The 27455-nt window shown below is 42.2% G+C and overlaps 1 protein-coding gene across 1 annotated transcript; it reads right to left on the bottom strand.

The window, feature by feature from the left end:
- Window positions 1–1710: 1710 nt before the first annotated feature.
- Window positions 1711–26157, bottom strand: nek2 (NIMA-related kinase 2). Its single transcript, XM_055639786.1, has 9 exons — window positions 25585–26157; window positions 21695–21912; window positions 18630–18870; window positions 18162–18244; window positions 15047–15173; window positions 11996–12218; window positions 5479–5533; window positions 4177–4250; window positions 1711–2815 (listed from the first exon to the last, which is right to left on the bottom strand). Exons 1-9 carry the CDS (start codon window positions 25678–25680, stop codon window positions 2583–2585), a joined length of 1350 nt encoding a protein of 449 aa, XP_055495761.1. The 5' UTR covers window positions 25681–26157; the 3' UTR covers window positions 1711–2582.
- Between the last annotated feature and the right edge of the window lie 1298 nt (window positions 26158–27455).

The raw sequence follows: 27455 nt of genomic DNA, 5'->3' as shown, positions 1-27455 counted from the left end.
TTACAATGCTGCAAGAGTTTGTAATAGCAAAGGACATGTGAAATTTAAAGGATGATGAAACTTGTTCCCAGAGTCATGCAATTATATGTAATTACATTCCCTTTGAAAATACTCCCCACATGTTTAATCAAATTGCTTACTTGTTTCCTGACAAGTTATCAATGTTTTGCCTTTCTGCTGAAGTTTTTCTTTTCAACCAGGCAAAATGTGTATTTTCCTTTTCTATTGCATAAAGTCTACAACTAAAAATTACATTAGATCCTGGTCCAAACAGTATTATTGGCATCAGCACTGGCAATGATTCATCACCACCATTGGAAGCTTTTTCCACCATTAAGGACAATATTACAGCAGTAGTGCAAGATATTACGGATGATTCACCCAGTGAGGCCACATGAGTGGAGCTGAGAAATAAAAAGGGGACAATCACCTTGTTGGGAATGCATTATAGGCCCCTAAATACTCAATGGGAATTAGAACAAATATGCCAGGAAACATAGAAAATAGGTGCAGGAATAGGCCCTTCGAGCCAGCACTGTCATTCAATATGATCATGGCTGATCAACTAAAATCAGTATCCCATTCCTGCTTTTCCCCCATATCCCTTGATTTTGTTAGCCCTGAGAGCTATATCTAACTATCTCTTGAAAACAAATCGTATACAGTTGCATGACAAATAGGGTTGCTGTAGTAGGGGGGGTTTTAAGTTTCCCAATATAAACTGGGACTGTCATTGTACCTAGGGTTTAAATGGGGGTGCCATTTGTCAAATGTGTTCAGCATAGTTTCTTCAGGCAATATATAGAGGGTCCTACAAGGGAGAGGGCAAAGCTTGATCTACTCTTAGGAAATCGGGAAGGGGAAGTGACTGAAGCGTCTGTAGGACCAGCAACATTGTTTTATTCATTTTAAAATAGTTATTGTTAAAGATAGGACAGGCCCACAAGTTAAAATTGTGATTTGGGCCAAGGCCAACTTTGGTGGTATTAGAGAGGAACTTGCTAAAGTTGATTGTAGTAGGTTGTTTGTGAGCAAAGGAAAGTCTGGAAAGTGGGAAAATATTAAGGAAAATCCAAAGATATGTATAAATACATTAAGGGAAAGAGGGTAACTAAAGAGAGTTGTCCCCTGTGTGTGGAGCCACAGGAGATGGGCAAGGTCCTGGATGAGTATTTCCCCTGTTTTTACTGTGGAGAAGGACATTAAGACTGGGGAACTTGGTCCGTTGATGTCGAGGACAGTCCATATTACGGTCAAAGGGGATGTTGGACATCCTAAAGCACATGAAAGTAAATAAATCACCTGTGCCTGATCAGATATAACCAATGACACTTTGGTGTCTGTATTTTTTTAATCTATAAATATTCACAGAACCATTTGTTGTTTATTACGGGTTTTATAGAGTACTATGTTTACGTATCTGTTGTGCTGCTGCAAGTAAAATTTTACAGTAATTGTTCCCTTTCAGGACATGACAATAAAACATTCTTGACTCTTGCTTGCAGGCGGGACTGATAGGGGGAACAGCAAGAGAACGTTTCCCATCCTGAAGTATCTTGAACTGGGGCAGCGCAATCATTTCAGAATAACACGTTAACTATTTCAGATGGAGAAAAGGTGGAAAGTCTTTCTAGATGATTGCAACTCATAATATATCCCAAATGGATGCAGACAGACACCAGTAAATCAAGGAACGTGGAGGCAATGTGATGCCGATACAACATTGGGTCAACCATAATTTTATTGAATATATCAGGCTTGAAGGTCTGATTGGCTTAGCCCCTGCTTACATTCTCAGAAATTTAAACTTTTATTAAACTTAAATAATGGAAAACCAACCACGGGCTTTACATTATCCAAAAAAAGTGTGCAACTTTCAACTTTGTTGGGGAAATAAAATTGGTCATATTGGTTACAACACATTGGTTAAACATCCAGGCCAAATTTTATTTTCTCTAAAAGAGTGGTTACATTATCAGATTCTGAGTTACCATCTTAATTACAGATACAAATGTTTAAATACAGGACCACACACTGCAATTTAGAAATCTGTGTATACATTGTATATCTTACTATGAAAAAATTAATATTTTCAAAGCAAAAACACTATTTACTACAAACTAAGGCAAGATATCTGAAAATAATATTTTACAACTCAACTGATCTCACAAAATGCAACAGCAGTGCTAGTGCAAAATCTTAAAAAAATAATAATATTGGACAACCATCTAACAGCATGGGGTATAGTTTGTGGTTTTAACTGCGTAAAATTCAGAAGTAAAGTTCGAAAAAGATGAAGAATAATTGTATTATGGGGAAAGAGATCTGTGACTTGCATGGGGAGAATCAAAGGGAAAAGAACACGTCACGAGGAAAAGTGAATTATCATGCTGGATAATGCAATTGGTTGATCTTTCATATGCCGATAGCAAGAAGTTTATTTTCATTTCCGAGCGTAGGTTTAAGATCCTAAATGTTCAGTCTTCACCTTCATGAGTTAAAAAATAGTTGGCCCCATGATGGACAAAACAGCTTTTCAAAGAATCTGCATTTTAAAATATATTGTCAATGATAAAATTAAGTTAGCGCATCCCCAGAAGCTGTCTGCTTTTTAGCTGATAATTTTTTTCCATTTCACATAATGCTCTGGCTCGCAAGTTGGCAGCCTGTAATCTTTTCTTCAGATCCAAGTTCTTTGGTTTATTAAGAAGTTGTTTTGTTACATCAGTTTCCTTAAAGTGAATGTTCTCTTTACTTTCTCCTGCAAAATGAACTTTCCTCTTCCCTGGTGAGGTTTCGGTGTCTATGTAATCATCTAATGGAGAAGCCAGAACAAATATTAAAACTTTGAAATATTTTGTAAGTTACATGGATTTCAGCTTCCAAACAAAGTAAGTATACGAACAAATTAATCCATTATCAATGCATAGTATGATCTAAGAGAAGGGTTTTGTTGGTATTTTTCCTGAATGGAGCATGAAGAAATGGAAAATAAGGACTGTGAAAACAATAATTATAATTTTCAGTGCAAATGCAGGGCTTTAAAGATGACATTTGTGATCCAATTTGTGATCCCAGCTACAAAGACAGATGTGTACAGCAATTTGTTCTTCCCCGCACAATTAAAGCATGGAATAATCTCCACCCTACTATAATTACCCAACCAGATGCAACTAAATTTAAAGTAGCTCTTTCTTCCCAATAACCCTTTCTGGCTTAAGTCCTCCTTCCACCACCTCCAGTTTAAATTCCATTTGGAATATTTTGGAGGACCAAGAAACCAAGAACCAAGACATTATAACAAGAAAATCCATCAGAAATATAGTTTATTTCAAGTATTGTCACTTTTGCTTTCTTAATCTTAACTTGAGCAGGATAAATCAGACCACATATACAAATGAATAATTAAATGAAACTTCAAAAAGCTTAACCACCATGCATTTATTTATTATCCCCACTCACACCAAATCTAAAATAGGAGATTCAATAGAATTATATAATTGAAGCACAAATCCTTCATGTTCAAGTCATACAGTATGGAAACAGGCCCTTGGGCTCACTTGCCCACACCAACCAACATGCTCCAGCTATATATTAGTCCCACGCCTGGGTTTGGTCCATATCCCTCTAAACCCGTCCTATCCATGTGCCTGTCTAATTGCTTCTTAAATGTTACGATAGTCTCTGTCTCAACTACCTCCTCCGGGCAGCTCGTTCCATACACTCAACATCTTTTGCATGAAAGTTACCCCTCAGATTCCTATAAAATCTTTCACCTTACACCTATGCCTCTGGTTCTCGATTCTCCCATTCTGGGCCAGAGACTATGCACCTACCCAATCTACTCCTCTCATGATTTTATACCCGAAACTTCTGCAGACAACTAATAAGCATTCCATATTTTTGTATTTAATTCCTTATTTCCTACATATGCAATGTTTTGCTATTCAAAACAATGTATTTCAAAACTAGTTCCAGCCGCCTTTATCTTGTAGATATAAGTGTATGAAGTTTTCACTTATTTTGTTAAACTCAGGAAACTGATCAGAAAATAAAAACTAGGAAATTCAAATGTTTCAATAAAAATCAGAAGACATGTTTCATACACTATTAGTGGCTATTAAGTTAAAGGTTAATTAAGTACAAGTGCTGGGAGGTTTTGCTTACGGCACATACCTAATCGACCAACTGGCATCTTTATTTTTTGCTGTTGCTTCATCAAGGTGTAGTTGTTTAGTAAGCTCTCTGCTCTGTTCACAGAAACAAAAAAGGTGTATTTATTTATTTATTTATTTATCATTTTACCATGCCGATAGAAAAGGAACTCTTTGCAAGATCTTATTCTGCTCAAGAAAATCCAACTTAATAAAATAAAATACAGAAAATGTAATCATATTCTAAAACAATTAAAATCTTTGCTGACATTTCAGTTCAACGTTGGAATGCAAGTAAAAACTATTAACATGAATATCCTAAAATTGTGCTCATTCATGTAGTGTTCCTACTTGCAGTTCTCTCCAATGTGATAAATTCAATTGACACAAAGTTAAGTTTCTTAAAAATGAACATTCTAATATATACCCTGAAAATCCTGTGCTTAGCGAGGTCTAAATGTGTTTACAATGTCAAAGTGATTTGTTATTAGACAGACTGTTTTGCCCCAACTTTAAAAAAAAATATGCATTGCAATTTGTTATACAAACATTCCAGATAGTAAATTTGAAACTTAAAAATAAAATGGCTTTCTCGTTTCTGTCAAAAGAATTCTATGTTACGATTAGCGGTTCACACTTCACTGTTGCTGTCCCCAAGGGAACCCATTGAACGCTCACATGTCAGCAGCAAGTGTCAGAAAAGGAGGAATTGCTACCAACAAACAGCTTAAATTTAGTTTAGGTTTGTATATACAGCGTGGAAACAGGGTCTTCGGCCCACCGTGTCCTCGCAAACCACCCATACACCATCCTATACACTGGGGAAAATTTACAGAAGCCAATTAACCTACTAATCTGCACGTCTTTGGAATGCGGGAGGAAACTGGGAGAAGGTATAAACTCTTTATAGAATTGAACCCGGGTATCTGGCGCTGTGCCACTGCCACCATCCAGCAATATTATGGAGTTCTTCCCCAGTCCACCCTACCTACATTCTCAAGAAATGGTGCCATTTCATCAATAAGAGCAAAATCCAGATAAAGATTTATATTAAAATGTCATGACAATAAAGTTAAGTAAAATATTTGAATTCTAATTGTACAATGCTGTTCTAATGATATCCTACAGCCTCTATGAACACAAAAGTCGGATATAGATTTAACACAAAATATCTTCCCGTTAGCTGACTTGCATTGCAAGTGGGCGAGGGAATGGCATGAACTGTACTGAAAAGGTTTCATAGCAATGGAATGAGATTTGCAATAAAATGCTGGCAATTTTACACAGGAAGAGAAATGGCAGACATTAAGCAGGGATCCATTACCTAGAAAATTTTTCCTCTGCCAGCCTCTCTCGGATGCAAAGTTCTCGTTCACGTTCTGGAAAATTTTTAATTGAATGCAGCATTAACATTACTAGTAAAATTGCCATCTGTGATGGCAAGTTAATGAAATTGACACATGTGTACATGATTATTGAATGACGCTTTTTGGGGGAATTATTTGTTATACTTTACTCCTGATAAAGTCAATGATCTAGAAAATTAAATGTATTTTCTCCCTCTACAGACGCCTTCTAAACCAAATAATTCAAAATTTTACCAGATCCCTCAACACCCTAGACATCCAGCATCTGAACTCCTTTGCTTAATTCAGCAAGAAACAGGAAAGAACATGCATAATACATGATATTGATTTAGATCAAAACCATGTCACTGCATCCTGCCTTCCACCAAAAGACTAGCAGATCAATGAAAATGATTTGTAATTTCTCTAGGTGGCTGTAGAGCTAATAAAGAACACTCCAAGTAACGATCAAACAAGTTTATTAGCATATAGTAAAGTTACACTGTAAGTAGTCACCACTGTGACTACATCCCGACTAACCGACTAATGGCTGAAAGCGTTATGGTGTCTGTAATGTAAAACCCAGACTGGATTATAGATCTGAGTGGTGTTCTATGTAACGTGCGTGTGTGTGTGTGTGTGTGTGTGTGTGTGTGTGTGTGTGAATTGTGTGTGTGTGTGTGTGTGTGTGTGTGTGTGTGTGTGTGTGTGTATGTGGTAGAGCAGATCTACATCTTTCCTCTTAAGAAAATAATAACTACAAATACATATATTAGGTATGTTACAAAACCTACCTGAATCGTGGCTGAGCATCTGCCCCACCCCTTGTGTGTGATTTTGGCGCTGTTTAGAGGGGGCGGGTTTAAAACGCGATTTTTACTAGGCTGTTGCAATCGAAAATGTTCAGCCTAGTAAATCATTAACGGAAAATCGCTGAAAGACCCCGTCACAAAAGGTATTATTAGTTTTTATGGCCTTGTAAAATAGTTAGAGTAATTTAAAAATCACTCTCTAAACTCGCAACCTCTTGCAGCCCCAGAGTTTTATAAAGCAAACAATTAAAGGTAAGTACCATATTTTTACATTAAATGGGGCATGTATATAACCTTGTATATAAAGTTTTCTATAGCGAGTAGCTCATTTTGGGCTCTTTATATCCCGCAGTATTTTTCTGGGCATTTGAGGGCATAAATCTAGCGCAATGTGAACGTTCTAAACCAGCGCGTTCCACATGAACCCACTAGAAAGCCGATTTAAAATGGACTTTAATTCACAGCAATTGAACATTAAATTCCTTCCATTTGGCCTATAAATTAATATTTAAAAATCATGTTTTATTGTGAATTATTTGTGAATATTATTTGGACACTTGGGCTATTTAAAAATGTTAATCATTTATTAAGAAATGGATAGATGTTTAGATCTAGTAAATTGAAGTTTGAAATGAGCTACAATTGGGTAACTAACTAATTATATGCTTTAATTTCAGGTCATCCAAGTTAGATTATTTTATATTTGTTTCAGAATGGTTCAATCTATGATAACTGAAAATTTCATTCAGTTCTCTTAATTTTTAAGAAGGTTATGTGCTTTTGACTGTCCACGATCACAGCTTTTTTGTCATGTCCATAGAAAATCAATAGGGAACAAGGTGCTAATTTCCGAGTATGAAAATGGCCATAACTTTTTTATTACTTGAGATATGAAAGTGAATTAGGTGCCAAATTAAACTTATTGTTATGCTTTATCTGATGGGATAAATTGCAGACTTGATTTTTTAAATCTCAAAATTTTGTAACATTGCTACAGATATGCGAGTACAACCAATTAAGTTAAACTGGTGTCTAATAAAATCAGCACTGGAGCAGGTTAAGCATAGTCTAAGGAAAGGTTTGCAAATGTGACCCACACTCGTATGGTACAGGCTCGCATCTCCATCCTTCGCAGGCGAGAACTGTGAGACTGGGGGCTGATGGAGCACCGGAGACCCGTGAGACGGGCGAGGGGTGACCGGAGGGTGGGCCACCGACGGTGGTGGCGAGAAGGCAGGATACCTGCTGAGCACAGAGACCACAAACGGTCAGAGAGTATCAGTCATACGGTGACACAGTCCAGGAACATCTGGATACGGGATCATAGGTTGCAGTTCCTTCACTGGTAGAAGGTGTTGACGGTTTCGCCGGTAAGTCCCTCCATTAGAATCGACCATGTACAAGCGTGGATGTGGTGCCGGGCTGCGGATTGTTCCAAGGCGTCCGTGACCGCGTCAGATTGAAGCCTTACAACTTGACCGCTTGCCAGCAGCTCGAGTGACCTGCTTGTTCTGTCCTACGAGTGGTTTTGAATCTCGCGCTAATGCTGAAGTTGTACTTGAATTACTGATGGCTTGAGAACCTGTGGCTGTAGTAGTTGCTTAGGTACGGGCAGCGTGGTGCGGGTCTGCCTTGACATGAGGCGTTGGGCAGGAGACCCTAGCACTGGGTCGCGGGCAATGTTTCTTAAGTTGAGCAAGTCCAGATAAACATCAGATTTTGACAAGTGTGATCTTTCCATCACCTGTTTGGAACTCCGGACTGCCCGCTGGGCCAGCCCGTTCGATTGAGGGAATTCGGGACTGCTGGTAATGTGACGAAAGTCCCATCGTTGGGCAAAATACTTGAAGCACTGGCTGGTGAACTGGCTTCCGTTGTCAGACAGGAGTTTCACTTACGCCTCGTGACTTGAAAAGTGTTGCGCTAGTTTTTGAACCACCACTGGTGAAGTGGGGCTGGGAAACAGATCGATCTCAAACCAGCCCGAGTACGAGTCGACCAGAACCACACCGTTCAAAAATATCTGTTGCCAGTGTGGATTCAGATTCAGATTCAGTTTTAATTGTCATTGTCAGTGAACAGTACAGAGACGGGAAAATAGCATTTAGCATCTCCCTTGAAGAGGTGTTGACATAGCAAACGATCCCTCCATTAAAAAAAACCATGTACGAGGGGGGGGGGTGGGGGGGGGGGGGGGGGGGGTTGAAGGCAGTCGCCGAGGTACGTTGTTTAGTAGAGTGACAGCCGCCCGAAAGAAGCTGTTCCTCGACCTGCTGGTTCGGCAACGGAGAGACCTGTAGCGCCTCCCGGATGGTAGGAGGGTACAGTCCATGGTTGGGGTGAGAGCAGTCCTTGGCTGTGCTGAGTTGCTTAGGCACAGGCAGCGTGGTGCTTTGGCCTTGACTCAATGGAGGGGAGCGTGGAAACCCTGATGCTGGTTGGGCAATTTTCTTAAGTCTCTCTGCAGGTGCCATCCGGTCGGAAAAGAGTGATCTTTCCATACCATTTGGAACTCCGGACTGCAGTCGTAAGCCCGCTTCGATTGAGGGCGGTAGAAGTTCTGGTAATGGATCGAAAGTCCCATCGTTGGCAAAATACTTGAAGCACTCCTCTGGTGAACTGGACGCTGATGTCAGACAGGAATTTCAGTAGAGGCCTCGTGACTTGAAAAGTGGTGCACTAGTTTTTGAACCACCAGTGGTGAAGTGGAGCTGGGAAGCAGATCGATCTCAAACCAGCCCGAGTACGAGTCGACCAGAACCAGGTATGGTTTACCACAAGTCTTCAAAAATATCTGTTGCCAGTGTGGACCATGGTAGGGCAGGGATTGGGTGAGAGAGAAGCAGCTGCTTGTGTTGATGGGGCATCAGGCTATTGCAGATTGCGCAAGCTTCCACCTTCTCCTGTATAAACTCGGTTATTCCTGGCCAGAAAAACATGCTCTTGGCTCGAAGGATGGTTGCCTCAGTGCTGGGATGTCCCCCGTGGACCGAGTCGAAATATTTGTCTCGTAAAGCAGTTGGAACGACCGCCTTGTGTCCCTTGACAATCACACCGTCCTGGAGCATCAGCTCATCACGGACTGGGAAGTACGGGCAAATGGCAACAGGTACCTTGTGCTGTTTATCCGGCCAGCCATGCCGGATGATCGAGGACAGGGACTGTAGGGTGTCATCGGCTGCTGTTTGGGCAGCCAAGTCATCCAGGCACTCTGTGGGAAGGTGAGACACCATCATCATAATGTAGGTGTCGTTGTCTGTCAGTTGTTGCTCACAGGTCTTGCGTGGGGCTCTGGATAGAGTGTTGGCTAAGTGCATGTCTTTGCCTGGTTTGTAAAGAAGGTTGATATCGTACCTTTGAAGCTGCATCATCATCTGTTGCAGTCAGGCAGGAGCAGCATGGATTGGCTTGTTTAGAATGCTGATCAGGGGCTGGTGGTCTGTTTCAACAGTCACAGTCTTTCCAAAAATAAAGTCTTTGAATTTCGCGCAGGCAAAGACCACTGCCAGTGGTTCCTTTTCGATTTGAGCATAGCATTGCTGGGTCTGAGACATCGTACGAGAGGCATATGCCATAGGTCTGTTGTCACTGGTACTCTGAAGGCAGGCAGCACCCGATCCGTACTGGGAGGCATCACAGAGCGTTACCGGCAGTTTTACATCAAAATAAGCCAGAGTTGGGGCACAGGACAACTGCTGTTTTAGGGTATCGAATGCTCTCTGGTGTTGTGTGTATCAGGACGCGTCTTTTTGTGTCCGCTGCCGCAGTGGTGCTGACAGTTCACTGAAATTCGGAATGAACTTACCCGGGTAATTCACCATGCCAAGGAATCTTTGTAAGCTGGTTACGTCTGTGGGAACCGGTAGTTCGTTGATGGCAATGATCTTGGAAGGATCTGGTTTGAGTCCATCACTGGTAAAAACGTGTCCACCATTCTTCGTTTAGGATGCCACTCACCAGTCCGTCGCGGACAAGCTCGTCGCACAGATCTCCAAAACGACACCGGCTTGCAATGTGTTTTATGGTACTTATGTATGCCTCGACAGGCTCACCGACAGGCTGGTTTCTTTGATAGAATTTGTTGCGTTCCATAACCATGTGGGTCCGAAGTTCACACAGGTGTCTGAACTTGTTCATTAAACAGACTGGGTTGTCCATAGTCTCTTCAGGGGTAATCACCACATTGTTGTCACCCATCAGAGCCAGAGCATAGTGGAGCTGCTCAGCTAGTTGGATAGCTTAAGATCCCGCAACGTTGAGAAGCACAGCAGCTATCTGCTCTTGGGGCACTCCGCGAGGAACAGCTCAAATGTAGACGTTGAAATCCCTCTCAAAAACCCGCCAACGCTCGCTGAGGACAGCATCGAAAACTAGGGGGTCGGGCTTCTTAAACAACCAAGCCATAATAAAGTGGGAAAGGGGGAAAAAAAATACTGGGGAATAAAGAAAAGAAATCCAATAAACTAGGAGCGGAATGGGTTCGAAAACTCTGACACCATGTAGAACACTCCACATAACAATCCAACAAGCTTATTAGCATATAGTAAAGTTACACTGCAAGTAGTCACCACTGTGGCTACATCCCGACAAATGGACTAGTGGCTGAAAGCGTTAGTAATATATGGTGACTGTAAGGTAAAACCCTGACTGGATTATAGATCCAAGTGGTGTGTAACATATGTGTGTTAGTATTTGGTAGAGCAGATCTACAGTGACTACTCCACATTTTCATGTGATGTGAGAAAGAAAATGCAAAGAAAAACGAAAGTTTCAAAGAGAATTAGACAGTCAAGAATCATACAGCATGGAATAGACCTTTTGGCATACTGAGTGCACACTGACAATCATGCATTCAATCTCACCAATCCTTTTTTCTCTCCACATACCCACACATCCAAACTCTACCACTTAATTACAGACAAGGAGTGATTTACAGTGGCTAATTAACCTATCAGAGCTCTGGGATGTGGAGGAAAGTGGAATACTGCAAAGAAAGCCACATGACCACAGGGAGATCAAGCAAATTCTACAAAGACAGCAATGAACCCGATGTCTGGAGCTGTGAAGCAGCAGCTTTACCAGCTGCACTACTGTTACACTCTTAAGTTACTCTGCAGCACAGTGGCACAGCTGGTAGAGCTGTTGCATCACAGTACCAGACCTGAAGTTGATCCTGTTTTCAGGTGGTATTTGTGTAGATTATGTACATTCGTTGTTTGACTGGGTAGGCTTCCTCCAGGTTCTTCGTTTCCCCACACATCCTAAAGATGCACAGGTTTGTAGGTAAGTGGGCCTCTGTAAATTACCCCTTGTGTGTAGGGAGTGGATGAGAAAGTGGGATAACATAGAACTGGTGGACATGATCGGTGGGCTGAAAGGCCCGTTTCCATGCTCTAGGTATTTCCATGCTGTATACAAATTACTTCATCCGACTAAAGAGTCAGCTTGTGGAAACAACCCACTAGCTTATTTTGCTGTGTGAATGCAATCTTCAATACCACCATTGTGGGGACACTGTTAGATGGTGGACCGAAGGGCAAGCCACGTTTTTAAATCAATCGGGAATTAGAATCTACCAAATGCAGGGAACGCACCTCAAACCCGTAATGGCATCCCCTTTCCAATTACTAATGTGCTTGAATAAATCAAATAAATCGTGAATAAATTAAACTGGTATAATTACGTTCAAGAAGTTCTTCTCGTTCTTTCAAGGCCTTCGCCCTATTGTGAAGTTGATCCTCTTTAAGTTTGAGTTCAGCCATCAGTGGGTTACTGTCCTGGAAATTATCATTATCCAGACATTTACTCCCTCTCCTTTCAGCTGAGATTTTGCGCTGTTCTTCAGCCACCAAATTTGCAATCAAGAAATGCTCCATTAGTTCATCCACAGTTGGCCTCAAGTAATCCTGGTTTACACATAAACACATTTACATTGAAAAAATGAATAAACAACACATTTAAATTGTAAAACATCATCGTAGGCCCAATTCTGTGGGAGTAGAAATCTTGAACGTGGCGATGGGATCACAAAACTGCACCCTCCAAATGGACTCCTATTATATCCCTTAAAATTTCTTTATCCCTCTTAAGAAAGTCACCTTGTGGAAATAACCCACTAGTTATTTTGCCGTGAATGAGATCTTCAATACCACTTCATTGTACTTGCAAACCAGATTTTTAAAACTATCACGGTTAACAGAGTTCAAAAGTTCCACGCGTTTGTTGAAATTTGTTGCTCGAGCCAAATGGTTCATCTGGACCCTTAAGAGAAGCAACCCAAGATCTCTACCCAATTCAACCTACCTACAATTTTAGTCATCCATAAAGTGGCTTAATACAGGTGCACAACCTTTTATCCGGTGTTCCAGAAACCGAAAAGCTCCGAAAACCGGCCATTTTTTCCAGATGTCTTCTGCGCACCAAAGCTCGCGTTTGGCGCCAAACCTGACCCAAAACGACCCACGGTCAACCCAGGTCTGTACTACTGTAGCGGCTGCCTCCTCCCTGGAGACCGGGAGACGCTTAAACATCTGTAAATCATTGCTTAAATGTTAGTCAGTTAGTTTGGAGGGCTTTTATGTGAAGGGGGGTGAAGGGGTAAACTTTAATTCTTAGTCCCCTACCTGGTCGGAGAGGCGGGGAGCGGTCAATGCCTTACCGGGTCGCTGTGCAGTAAGCTCCACAGCACTGTGGCCGGTGGGGCCGCGGGCGGCGCCGGTTGTAGCTCCGACCCCGGCAACTCTACCCCTGGCTGCGAGGCGCTCCAAATCCAGCGCGGCCCGCGGCCGGACGCTCCAGCTCCGCGAATGTTGGGAGTCGGCGTCGTCGCAGCGCTGGGATACCAGCGGGGTGCGGGCAATGCCTTTCCGGGTCGCCGTGCGGCAAGCTCCGGAGCGCTGTGGCCGCCGACACACAACATCGCGGAGCGTCGCTGGATTTGGAGCCGCGCAGCCAGGGGTAGAGTTGCCTGGGTCGGAGCTCCAACCGGCGCCGCCCGCGGCCGGACAGAGCCCCCAGCTCCGCGGCTCCAGATCCAGCGACGCTCCGCGGATGTTGGAAGAAGGCGGCCACAGCGCTCCGGAGCTTGCCGCACGGCGACCCGGTAAGGCATTGCTCGCTCCCTGCTGGTATCCCAGTGCTGCGACGCCACCGACTCCCGACATTCTCGGAGCTGGGACGTCCAGCCGCGGGCCGTGCTGGATTTGGAGCGCCTCGCAGCCAGGGGTAGAGTTGCCGGGGTCGGAGCTACAACCGGCGCCGCCCGCGGCCGGAAGGAGCCCCCAGCTCCGCGAGGTTGGGAGTCGCCGACCAGGTAGGTAGGGGACTAAGAATTAAAGTTTCCCCCTTCACCCCTACACCACCACCAGCACATAAAATCCCTCCAAACTAACTGACTAACATTTATGCAATGATTCTCCCGGTCTCCGGGGAGGAGGCAGCTGCTCCAGACTTCAAGCCGCCCGCGCTACCTACCTAATCTACGCTAAAAATCTTCCATTCTGAAATCCGAAAATGTCCGAAATCCGACAAGTGTCTGGTCCCAAGGCTTTCGGATAAAAGGTTGTGCACCTGTAGTCTCAATAAAGTCATTTGCTGACCTCCTTCACGAAGAGTGGAAGATATGCGATGTAGGCAAGTGAGATTTCAATATTGAAGCAGGAAGCACAGTAACTGCTCATGATCCAAATTCATAATATTGTTTGATCAACAAAACAATATAAAGTGCATTCTCATTCCTAAATGTTCATGGGCTTGGTCAACCTCAGTGGGGCTAGAGCTTTATGTTTGCCTCCTGCAAGATTTCTGCTCATCTCATCTCACTAGTTGCCAATCTCTCTGAAGATTTGTGCTGAACAAATTATATATTTTTTAGTGCAGGTACAAAAAAAATAATCAGATGCACAGGAGGCCCGAATCATACTGATGTGCATGCTGCTATAAGCTAGCATCCACAACCACTCACTGTCCACCAGCACCATCAAATCCATTGTCGCCACTTAGGATGCAGCTGTCATCGTCTGCACTGTGCCCAACACATAGCACAAAACATCAGATAAAAGATCATAATATCATGTAATAGAAGCAGAATTGGGCCGTTCAGCCCATCAAGTCTACTCTGCCATTCAACCCATTTCTCCTGCCTTCTCCCCATATCCCCCGACACCCGAACTGATCAAGAATCTATCTACGTCTGCCTTAAATATATCCACTGATGGCCTCCACAGCCTTCTGTGGCAAAGAATTCCACAGATTCACCACCCTCTGACCACAGAAAGTTCTCCTCACCTCCTTCCTAAAATAACATTCTTTAATTCTGAGACTATGGGCTCTAGTTTAGACTCTCCCACTAGTGGAAACATCCTCTCCACATCCATTCTATCCAAGCCTTTCACTATTCTGTATGTTTCAATGAGGTCCCCCGATTCTTCTAATCTCTATGGAGTGTAGGCCCAGTGCCGTCAAACGCTCATCATATGTTAACCGACTCATTCTGGGACCATTCTTGTAAACCTCCTCTGGACCCTCTCTGGTGCCAGCACAACCTTCCTCGGATATCGTGCCTAAAATTGCTGACAATATTCCAAATGTGGCCTGACCAGCGCCTTAGAGCCTCAGCATTACATCCCTGTTTTTGTATACAAGCCCTCTCGAAATAAATGTTAGCATTGCATTTGTTATCTTTACTAAAGGAACAAATGAAAGCTATATTATAGGAGGACAAGCCAATACTAACCTTAAGATTTAACATTCTACCAAGGAGATCATTGAGGTCATCTGAGTAGCGAAATGGGATTCTTCTAAATTTGCCTTCCCTTATTTTCTCTGCTAATTCCTTCTGGTTAAATGCAGTGAAAGGTGGGCTTGAAAATAAAGTTACAAATTAAATCAACTCTTCTTTTGAAATATAATGCAGACAACATTATGAGCATTTTTGGCATTAAAGGCAATGCACAAGCTAGAAATTTACAAAGGGGAAATTAGATCACGTGACAAGTACAAGTATGAAAAATGGCAATTCTGAAACAGTGCATTATCTAGCAGGCTGAGGGAGGACCTCACTGAGGTATAAAACATTATGATGGGCACAGGTTTAAAGGTAAGGAATAGGAAGTTTCAAAGGGATACGAGAAAGATTTGTTTTCCCCATGTAGACTGGTTGGAATCTGTAAAGCATTGCCTTAAAGTCCAAGTCTCATACAACATTTTAAATTGTATCTAGATGAGCACTTTAATCACCACAATCCAGAAGGCCATTGGACATACGCTGGGAAAAGAGACAAGCATGATTGTTGGCTCAGAACTAGTGCATGAAAGGGCTTGTTTCTGTGTTGAATTCTGCATTCTGACAATAAACTCACACTTGAACTTGCTCCCACTCCTATCAGACATCTGAACCAGAAATGTAAATAATCTTGCATCGAAAAAAGCACGGAAATCTACATTTGTGCATTTTTAATAATACCAGTATTTTTGAACTTTATTCCATTCTCATCCAATGTAGAGATTATGGCCTTAATTAGCCAGCACATTGAAAAAAATCTAGACATCCAGGATATCCTTCAAAAGGGTCTTAAAAACGACCAACCACTAACCCCATGGTCCTACATTTGATGTGCAAAAAGGCAAATAGAATGGTATTGAGAAAATAACTTGCTGTGAGCAACCTATTGCTTCACCCTCTATACCTCAGCAAAACTGCTTTTCCTCAAAGTCCCTGGCCCATGAAGCCTGGCTCAATGTCAGCCACAATATATTCCAAGAGATTTGGATCATGGTGACAGGGAAATCAACATTTCACTTTTACGGTCCAAATTCATTTACAAAAGACACCAACATCAATGTTTTTGCCCCTATTCCCGTGTATGTAACAGACCAATCCATAAATACAGATTGGAAATGTTCTTCTGTTGTTCATCCTCAACATCAGAAATTGGCCTCAAGATGTGACCCAATACAAAATGCTCCTTTCTGAATGCAGTCAAGTGGAGACTGCAGATGCGCACGCGCACGTCTGCGCTTAGTTTCGTCGATGGATAGCAGGCCACAGCAGGAACACCGAATGCAGTGGACAGGTTAGAGGAGGTGCAAATACACCTCTGTCTCATCAGGAAGAGCTGTTGATGTCCCTAGATGGAGGATGTGTAGAGATAGGTGTTACGTCTCGTAAAGTAAAGTACCCAAGAAGGGGGTGGTTTTGGTGGGAAGGCAATGAAACCCACCTGAATTTTTACTAATCAGGTTAGAGTTCAATGTTCATTTATAACCATTGGTCTATCACAAAGTCGTTGACTACACCTCGGTATTAGGTTCCCTCCCCTCACTGATGCAGCCCACAAACGCAGTCATCTGAAAACTTCTGCAGGTGGCAGGAGACCGAGTTATATCTGAAGGCCGAGGTGTAGATGGTGCACAGGAAAGGAGAGAGGACCGTCCCGTGTTGCTCACTACCACATCCGAGCACAGCTCTATAACCCGACATATTAGTCGTAGTCAGGTAGCTGGTGATCCAGGACACCAATGGAGCATCTATCTGCATCTTTGTCAGGGTATTGATGGAAAATGGTGGTGAGATAGATCTTCCATGATCTTGATGAGTGGTGCAGGCTAAACGAACAGTCCGGCCTCTTCCTGACCTTTATGTAGCACCACTTTGGAAACTCCAAAGCTAACATGGTTTTCTAGGCTGACTACGTGAAAATTGTTCTGTAATGCTATATGGAAAGATCCATCAACTTGTTTTTTTGCAGTCACACGATATTGCAGATGTTATAACCTTGAGCAATAAAACAAAATGCCGGAGGAACGCAGCAGGCCAGGGAGTGTCTGTGGAGGCAGTAGGACATTTGACGATTCCAAGAAACTGGGTGCTGAACACGACTGCAGTCTTGATGCAGTCTGTACAAAAAATGTTGACGATCCCTCTGTCTCCATAGATGCTGCCTGACATGCTGAATTCCTCCAGCAGATATTTTTTGCAGCCTTTAAGATCTCAATTTATTAACATGAATGCAAAATGCCATTCCCCCTCCAATTCATAGCAGACTGAACCATAAAGCCTCAGGAAATTTACTCAAGCAGAATTTTATGTCTGTGTATATAATGTTCTTCGATTTGATCTATGTGGGGGGAGGGGGGAGGGGATCGGGGGGAACTTTTTTCCCGGCTACGGTAGTCAAGATCATCCCGTCAACAGGGGCTCGAGGCCCACGACCGAGGAAGAACTAAGGGAAGGACTTGAACTTTATTTCCCCTTCCATCACGGTGAAGAATGTGTAGGAGTCACTGTGGTGGATGTTCATGTTAAAAGGTGTTTTTGACTGATCAATTGCTTTTAATTGTAAGACTGACCAGGCCAATGAAATTCCTCGTATGTTGCTAAACATACTTGGCGAATAAAGTGTGATTCTGATTAAAACAGCCATCTACATATAGAGAAATTTGAGGAAGCAATTTTCCATTCAGGTAAACATTTCCTCCTTAAATATTGTACTTCAAACATATCTTCCACCAGAGGCATGACATGCCATGCAGATGTACAGGCTTTGTACTTTCGACAATATAAAATCATTCAACCTAAAAATCTACTAAATTTCAGGAATTCTTTTATACATCCTTCCTCTCCCCTCGATTCCCACGAGTTTTAATTTCGTGATTTTTAGTGTTTCTTTCTCACAGTCCAGAAAGTTGCACAGAATAGATTGTGACCTACCACTCAAGATAGTTATCAAGTTAAACAAAAGGAGGAAGAGGAAGACAAAACACAAAGCTTAGCAAACCAATTAAAAGGCAACCTCAAGCAATATTTTAAAAAATCCTGCAATGCAAATAAATTTAACTACCGTACTTACGTAAGTGCACAAAGTTCATACAGCAAACATCCCAGAGACCATATGTCAGACTTCTCATTGTAGGACATATGATTAATTTGTTCCTACAAACAAAAGGTTCAAATGATAAACAATATTTGTTTGCCAATATTTAAAATGATTGTAATCCCAAATATCTCCCCTCTAGTTAAATAAAATACTCTAATTATAGAATGTAACATCTCAAAGTAATTAAGTAAAATATCCAAATAGTTAACTAAATTGATAATTGCATAACATAGATTGAAAATTATTGGCAGTTATTTTCAGAATTCCCTATTTAAAAAAGATTAATATTTTTTCAGCTATAATCAAATATGGTGTTCAATTGTTATTTTATGATTGAAATTCAGAAAATATTTTAAAAATCAGTATGTAAAGATGGAATGTAATGACTATGAATTAACCCAAATTATTACATACATGATTATTATCAAAATGTATACTCACTGGAGACATGTAATATGGCGTGCCAACAAATGTTTTGGCAAAACTAGTGTCATGTTGCAAAATCCTAGCCAAACCAAAATCACCTAATTTGACATTATGGTGTACGTCAAGAAAGACATTTGCAGGTTTGAGATCTCGATGTAGCACTGTACGACCATTTTCTGAGCGTCTGTGGCATTCCCGCAAAGCCAGAGCAATCTGAGCAAGGACCCTCAAGGCAAATTCTTCTTCTACATACCGCCTGCAACAGAGGATTTTGTCAAGGAAATAATGCACCTAAAAATTTATGGAAATTAATTAAGTCATAATATTTTTAATAATATAGATCTCTGAAATCAAACAACAAGAAGGTAATTTAAGGGTAATTTTTAACAGTATCATCTACTGCAGGATATCAAATGTGATCGCTAAAATCAATGAAAACAAATCCAAAGACTTTGCATTCCATTATCATCAACTTTTGGAGGTCCAAATCTTTGCCCAGAAAAATGTCTGTGGGATAAAAGTGCATTTGCAGCCAAACACACTTTATTGTTCATAAATAAATAGCAAGTGACAGAAGACAACAGATCAATATGTCCTTGTTCTTTCCACATATGTTTCTAACCTGCTGAGTATTTTCATGCTATTCTTTCACTCATTTTCCACATGTTATTTACACATTATTTGAATCCAGGCAGGACACCAGACTCGTTTTCTATTCAAATCCAACATCCACGTTCAATCAGCAGTGCAAACGTGACCAATGATAGAAAATGCTGGAAACAAGCGGCAGATCAGGCAGCATTTGTAAAAAGGGGAATCAATGTTTCAACTCCGAGATCTTTTGCCAAAACTGGGAAAAGATCCGACCTGAAATATTAAATTCAGATGACACCCAATCTGCTGAGTATTTCCAGCATTTGCAGTGTTTTTGATTTTCTTTCTTTTTCTCTGACTAAATGTACACACCACAGCAAAATTTGGCAATAATTAAAATTATCTCCATTTCAGTTGGCAATTCTACTTAATTGAAAAATATCATCAGGCAGTTAAGAAACTCAAGCAATATATCTTATACTAAATCAAATTATAGAGTGAATCAGTGTGGAAACGGACCCTTCAACCCAACATGTCCAATGGCCCACTCCTGCATCTATTGTCTATTGTCATGTCCGAGCTACACTAGTCCAAAGTGTCCGCATTTGGTCCACATCCCTCCAAACCTGTCCTATCCATGTACCCGTCTAACCGTTTCTTAAATGTTGGGATAGTCCCTGTCACAATGACCTCCTCTGGCAGCTTGTTCCATACACCCACCATCCCTTGTGTGAAAAATGTATCCCTCAGAATCCTATAAAATTTTTACCCCTTCACCATAAACCCGTGTCTTATGGTCTTCGATTCACCTACTGGGCGAGACTGTGCATCTTCCCAATCTATTCCTCTCATGATTTTATACGCCTCAATAAGATCACCCCTCATCCTCTTGCAAGGAATAGAGTTCCATCCTACTCAACTTCTCCCTATAACTCAGACCCGCTAGCCCTGGCAACATCCTAGTAAATCGTCTCTGTACCCTTTCCAGCTTGACATCTTTCCTTCACATGGTTCCCAGAACTGAACATAATACTCTAAATGCAGCCTCACCAACATCTTATACAACTGCAACATGACCTCCCAACTTCTATACTCAATACTCTGATTGATGAAGGACAATGTGCCAAACGCCTTTTTGACCACCCTATCTACCTGCGACTTCACCTTCAAGGAACTATGCCCCTGCACTCTGAGATCCCTCTGCTCTACAACACCCCCAGAGTCCTGCGTAGGTCCTTCCAAAATGCAACACCTCACATTTCTCTATTAAATTCCATCAACCATTCCTCAGCCCACCTGGCTAATTGTTCAAGTTCCTGCTGCAATTTTTCACAACCATCTTCACTATCCGATTACTTGGCCCATTAATACTTGTGACCAATCTGCAATTACCAGTAAATCACCTTTATGTTATATTTCTCACAAAACGCTCCTTTTGATACAGGGAACTCTTAAAAGCCTTTTTTATTGACAGGATAAGTCAAGTCATATTTATTTATATAGCACATTTAAAAAACAACTCTCGTTGGCCAAAGTGCTTTACATTTGTTATAAGAATAGCACAACAAAACAAACTACATACATATATACATGTAGCCCTCACTCAGAGGACGTCAGGAAAGGCTTGGGAAGATAAATAAGTCTTTAGTCTTGATTTAAAAGAGTCGATGGCGGGGGCAGTTCTGATGGGAAAGGGGATGCTGTTCCACAGTCCAGGGGCTGCAACCGCAAAGGCGCGGTCACCTCTGAGCTTATGCCTGGACCGTGGAATAAATTTTTTGAAGCAAAATAGTTTCTCTTTAGAAAGCAAAAAGCCATCCAAAATTTGATGCCACCTTTAAAAAAATCAAAGTGGCCTTATGCTGCTTGCTAATTTATCCAAATTTTGGTTCAAGTTACAACACCTGCCTTTCAAAACAGACTTTAAACCAAGGCCCTAACACTCCAGCTTAAAATAAAATTACATGGTATTGTAGAACAAGAAATGTATCCCTGGTATGTGGGACAATATACTGTACATCTCCCAATCAACATAATTATTAAAGATCGATTAGTTGGTCATCAGCATGATTAAGATTGGTAGGAGCTTGATGCAGCATTGCAGGGTAAATCATAATTGTAGATCCAATTGCTAATTTTGGAAGGGGTCTTCAATACCTCTTAACTCAGAAGTGGACTAAAAAGGTTAAAAAAAATACAAAATGCCCTTAAATAGTGTAATGATGTATTATTTTTTCATCTCTTTATGTTCTTGTCCAGCAAAAAATAAAAAACCCTCATACAATTTCATTGCTTGCGCGTGCCCCATAAATCATGAATTTTCTTCAATTAAATCCCAGAGTTCAAGTGGCAAAATTAAGGAAGGACGTATTTCCAATGTCACTGCAATTGCCAAAGTAAATACAGGCAACTTTGACTGCATGATGGCTTAGTTACCAGTTCCCAATATATATTAATATATTATTCACACATTTAACATACTTTACCTTTCCCGTATGCACTTGCTAATCAGACTGGCCAGGTCGCCTCCTTCACAGAACTCCATTACAATGTACAACGTTGTATTTGTTCTGTCAATAATTCGGTCATAGTAGCGAACAATATTTGGATGCTTAAGCTCACGAAGCAAGTTCACCTCAGATACAAGCATCTGTTTCTCTGCTTCAGACATTGATCCATAATCCATCTCTTTCCAAACAAGGACCTGCAAAATTTAGCAAAGAAAAGCACCCTTTATAGACAGACTGGATAGTTAGCACTGCAAATGCAGGTTAGTAGATGTCTCAATTAGAACTCAATTAGGGGCGGCACAGTGACGCAGCGGTAGAGCTGCTGCCTTGCGGCGCCAGAGATCCGGGTTTTATCCTGACTATGTGTGCTGTCTGTCCAGAGCTTACACGTTCTCCCTGTGACCACGTGGGTTTTCCCCGGGTGCTCCGGTTTCTCCCACATTCCAAAGGTGTACATGTTTGTAGGTTAATTGGCTTTGGTGAGAATTGTAAATTGTCCCTAGTGTGTAGGATAGTACTAGTGTAAGGGGTGATCGCTGGTCTGCGCAGACCAGGTGGGTCAAAGATCCTGTTTCTGTTCTGTACTCTTTAAACTAAACGAGATGAGTGGTTGATTTTATTTAAATGGCCAAATATAAAATTTATCTGGAGAAGGGTTTCGGCCCGAAACGTTGCCTATTTCCTTCGCTCCATAGATGCTGCTGCACCCGCTGAGTTTCTCCAGCTTTTCTGTGTAACCATAAAATTTATAGATTTGTTTTGGTCAAGTTTGGCATTGCAGGATTTTTTTTTTAATATATTGCTTGAGGTTGCCTTTTAATTGGTTTGCTAATTTTGTCTTCCTCTTCCTCCTTTTGTTTAACTCGACAACTATCTTGAGTGGTAGGTCACAATCTATGCAACTTTCTAGACTGTGAGAAAGAAACACAAAAAATTGCAAAATAAAAACTCGTGGGAATCAAGGGGAGAGGAAGGATGTATAAAAGAATTCCTGAAATTTTGTACATTTTTTGGTTGAATGATTTGATATTGTCTAAAGTACAAAGCCTATACATCTGCTTAGCATGTAATGCCTCTGGTGGAAGATATGTCAAATTTTCACTGGTCATGTAGATCAAGTTAGATAGGGACATGGATTAGTAGAAACTTTTGAATAAGGATGAATTTAGAATGGGATATTGTAGCCTTTCTCAACCAGGTTTGGAGACGACATTCCTAAACCAGTCTATCTAAATGAACCCAAGTTCATTTATGTGGGTCAGATTTCTGTCAAATAGGCCAACAGCAGGGCATTCGGGTGTAAGAGGCAAAGAAAGAATAGAGTGAATATTGGACCAATGAATCAGCCATCCATAATTCCAAATGTATATTAAAGATTTGGACGAGGGAGATTGAAAGCTTTGTGGCAAAGTTTGCGGATAATACAAAAATAGGCAATGGGACAGGTAGTGTAAATAAAGCAGGTACACTGCAGAAGGACATGGACAGGTTGGGAGAGTGGGAAGAGAAGTGGCCGGTGGAATATAGTGTAGCAAAGTGTGCAGTCATGCATTTTGGTAATAGGAATAAAGGCGTAGACTATTTTCTAAATGGTGTGAGAATCCAGAAATCAGAGGTGCAAAGGGACTTGAGAGTGCAGGATTCCCAAAAAGGTAATGTGCAAGTCAAATCAGTAGTAGTAAAGTTTTTGTATTCAAGCCCTGTTTTTGTATACAAGCCCTGTTTTTGTATACAAGCCCTGTTTTTGTATACAAGCCCTGTTTTTGTATACAAGCCCTGTTTTTGTATACAAGCCCTGTTTTTGTATACAAGCCCTGTTTTTGTATACAAGCCCTGTTTTTGTATACAAGCCCTGTTTTTGTATACAAGCCCTGTTTTTGTATACAAGCCCTGTTTTTGTATACAAGCCCTGTTTTTGTATACAAGCCCTGTTTTTGTATATAAGCCCTCTTGAAAGGCAGGAGAGTGGGGTTAGGAGAGATAGATCAGCCATGATTGAATAGCAGAGCAGACTTGATGGGCCAAACGGCCTAATATTGCTCCTATCACATGACCTTATGAGTTATTCCAGGAAGGTAGGCCAAATGTACTAGAAACACAATGAAGCCACCTCGGAGAGCCACGACACATTGATGAGATCAAAATAAAGAGTTCAGTGAACCACTTCAGAGAACCAAAAGCACACTGGATAGCCACCAAGTGGTCACAGGAGCGGAAGGCAACCTCATCTCCATTACACAGCTACTTCTCTTCACCAGATAAAAGCTGTCCAGGGTCTGACCTCCCCAGAGGATCATGGGTGAAGCTCAACAGACTTCATACTGGAGTTGGGTGTTTCAATGCCAGCATGTGGAGATGGGGACTCCGCCAGAGCCCAACCTGTGAATGCGGAGCAGAGCGGACAGCCAACCATGTCATCTCTGGGTGCCCACTCTACCACCCACCAAATGAAGCTCAGGGCCTGGCAGACATTGACGCAGAGACAACAACCTGGCTGCTCAACACCCGGCTTGAGATCTAACTATTCCTTTGGTTTATGTTTCATTCACAATAAGAAAAAGTGAACCATAAAGACGTGGGAATTGTACTAAGTGGCTGCGAACAGCCATTTACAGGAACACAATAGACGAATCATCCATGTATTAGAATCACGATACTTCAAAATAAAGAAACTATATGGCACCATTAATATACGAATGACAATGGGAGATCAAAATAAAGATTTCAAATGGCGACCTGCTCAGGCAGAATGACCAAAAATGGTCATGGTCACATTTGATAAAATGTAATCACCCACTGCAGAGTATCAATTCTGGACCCAGCACACCGATGCAATTATAAAAAAGGCACATCTGCTACTCTACTGCCCGAGAAGATTACGGAGATTCGGCATGTTGACGAGTATTCTCCTAAACTTCTACAGGTGCACAGTAGAGAGCCTTCTGACTGGTTGCATCGTGGCCTGGTTCGGCAACTTGAACGTCCAGGAGCGGAAAAGACTACAAAATGTTGTGACCACTGCCCAGTCCATTACCGGCGTCCCCACCGTCTAAGGGATCTAACGTAGTCGCTGCCTCAAAAAGGCAGCCAAAATCAAAGACCCACACCATCCTGGCCACACACTCATTTCACCATTGGGAAGAAGGTACAGCCTGAAAAATATAACGTCCAGATTCAGGAACAGCTTCTTCCCTGCAGGCATCGTTGCACTTCAGACTGTTTTGACTGTTCTTTTTATAAATCATGTTTCTCGGGGTATGTAATATGTATGTAAATAAATGTATATAAATTTTATTAGTTGTTTAAGTTATGACATCGGATGGAAGCTACATACCAAATCTCGTTGCATATATGTGCAATGACAATAAAATATATTATTATTGTTAAACACAACAACGAATAAGCTCTGTGTTCTGAACTGCGAAAGACTATTATTATTGCACTATATATGTTAGTTAATGAACTTTCTTTTCCTCTTCCCCCGTTATGTACTAGGTTTACATATTCACATACTCTGCAGCAAGTAAGAATTTCATTGTCCCATCCGGGACATATGACAATAAAACACTCTTGACATTTCAGTACATTTATCCTGCTCTTTGGAACAAAATCCTGTTCAATAACCTTCCTCCTATTATCAATGTTTCTCTTTTTTGTACATTTCAACACCTGTTGCTTGACTGGAGAAATGTTGGTAGGTTGCTCTTGCCCTGGGTAACGCGACGTGTTAGAGATGCGAGTTTAGTTGGGCCAGAGGCGGTTGCAGTTTCATACTTTCGTTATTCTCCAGAGGAGTTCTACCGCCATTGCACTCCGACTCCCCAGAGACACGCGTTGATGGGACACCCCAAGAGACAGATACTCACCTTACAGTCAGACTTCCTCCGGATTTTCTGGCATCTGCCGTAGGAGCCGGAGCCTATGCTCTCCAACAGCTCGTAGTCTTCCAGGCGAGACGGCATTTCTTTTTCCGCAGCAGGTGAACTGCCAAGACCACTTCGGGCAGCGGCAGCAGCGACTGTTGCCACTGGGCTACTCCGAGCAGAAACACGGGGTTACCACTCCGAGCAGTAGTACTACGTGAACAGACGTTACTCCGTGCAGCAGCAGCACTGGGTGAATACACGATGCTACTAGACTACTCTGACCACAAGTACTGGATGAACTGCTGTAACCATTCCGGGCACAAGGTGAATAGACGTTACTCCGATCAATACCACTGGGTGAGCTGCTGTAACCACTTCAGGAACTCGGGGTGAGCCGCAGTAACCGCTCCGAGCAATACCACTGGGTGAGCCGCTGTATCTACTTCAGTAACTCTAGGTGAGCCGCTGTGACCGGGCAGCAGCAGCAGTAATTGTAGGTGCGCCACTATAACCGCTCCAGCAACGGTTCCCGGGCCCCGGCGCACGAGCCGCGCTTTGAACGCCGGCCTTCTTCCGCGCTCCTCTCCCATTGGCCGGCCGCCGTCGGCTTCTGCATTTCCATTGGCTGCCAGCGCAACAACAACCCGGTCTCCAGGCAGCCGCTCGCGGCGGGGAATTTGAACGCAGCCCGCGCTCCATCCCAAAGATCACAGAGCGGAGCATCCCTTTTCTCCAGAGACGCTGTCTTGACCCACTGAGTTACGACAGTTTTTTGTGTCTATCTTCTATTTAAACCAACATCTGTAGTTCCTTCCAACACATCCTCTGTACATTCTCACCATGGATGGTGCTGGACCTGCTGAGTTCCTTCAGTATTCTATTTTTTGAGGTGAAACTACTGAGTTGCCAAACAGTTCATTGTAAGATTTTCCCTCAGTAATCCACGTTGATCCTTTTCTTTCCTCAGATTTGTGCAGCTACCATGAACAAGTGGCAGACTAATCATACTAATTCAGCATTACTTTTCTTGTTTCACAATGCAAAATCCAATAGTAAAATGGCTTGATTGAAACTTACAACCACACACCAATTCATCAACTGTTTCGTCTGGTTTGTAAATTTACTCTATTTACACCTCACGCTGCCTCGGCAAGACCGCCACCACAATTAAAGACAAGTCGCACCCCGGCCACTCCCTCTTCTTCCCACTCCCATCGGGCAAAAGGTATAGAAGTGTAAAAACACACACCTTCAGATTCAGGGACAGTTTCTTCCCAGCTGTTTTCAGGCAACTGAACCATCCGAGCAGTCCTAAGCAATTATCTACCGCGAAGACAAACACAAAATACTGGAGTAACTCAGTGGAAACAGGCAGCATCTCTGGAGAGAAGGAGCGGGTAACGTTTCGAGTCAAGACTCTTCTTCAGGCTGATGTCAGGGGAGAGGGAAGTACATAGACAAGGAAGTGTAAGGTGTGAAAACAGGATAAAGGGAATGGAGATCAAGGTAAATGCATAATAAATCATTGTTAGTTGGGAGCAGGTAACAACAAAGCAAACAGATAAAATGTAGTCGGACACGGTAAGACTGGTCGAAGCACTGGGAAGGGGGAAGGATGGTGAAAGGGAAAACTTGAGGTTAGAGAAGTCAATGTTCATACCGCTGGGGTGTAAGCTACCCAAGCGAAATATGAGATGCTGTTCCTCCAATTTGCGCTGGGCCTCACTCTGACAATGGAGGAGGCTGAGGACAGAAAGGTCAGTGTGGGAATGGGAGGGGGAGTTAAAATGTTTAGCAACCGGGCGATCAGGTAGGTTTAGGTGGACTGAGCGGAGGTGTTCAGCTAAACAACTGCCGAGCCAACGCTTGGT

Source organism: Leucoraja erinacea, chromosome 8, assembly GCF_028641065.1.
Source record: "Leucoraja erinacea ecotype New England chromosome 8, Leri_hhj_1, whole genome shotgun sequence".
Classification (NCBI taxonomy): Eukaryota; Metazoa; Chordata; class Chondrichthyes; order Rajiformes; family Rajidae; genus Leucoraja; species Leucoraja erinaceus.
This window is presented reverse-complemented; position numbering and strand designations above follow the sequence as displayed.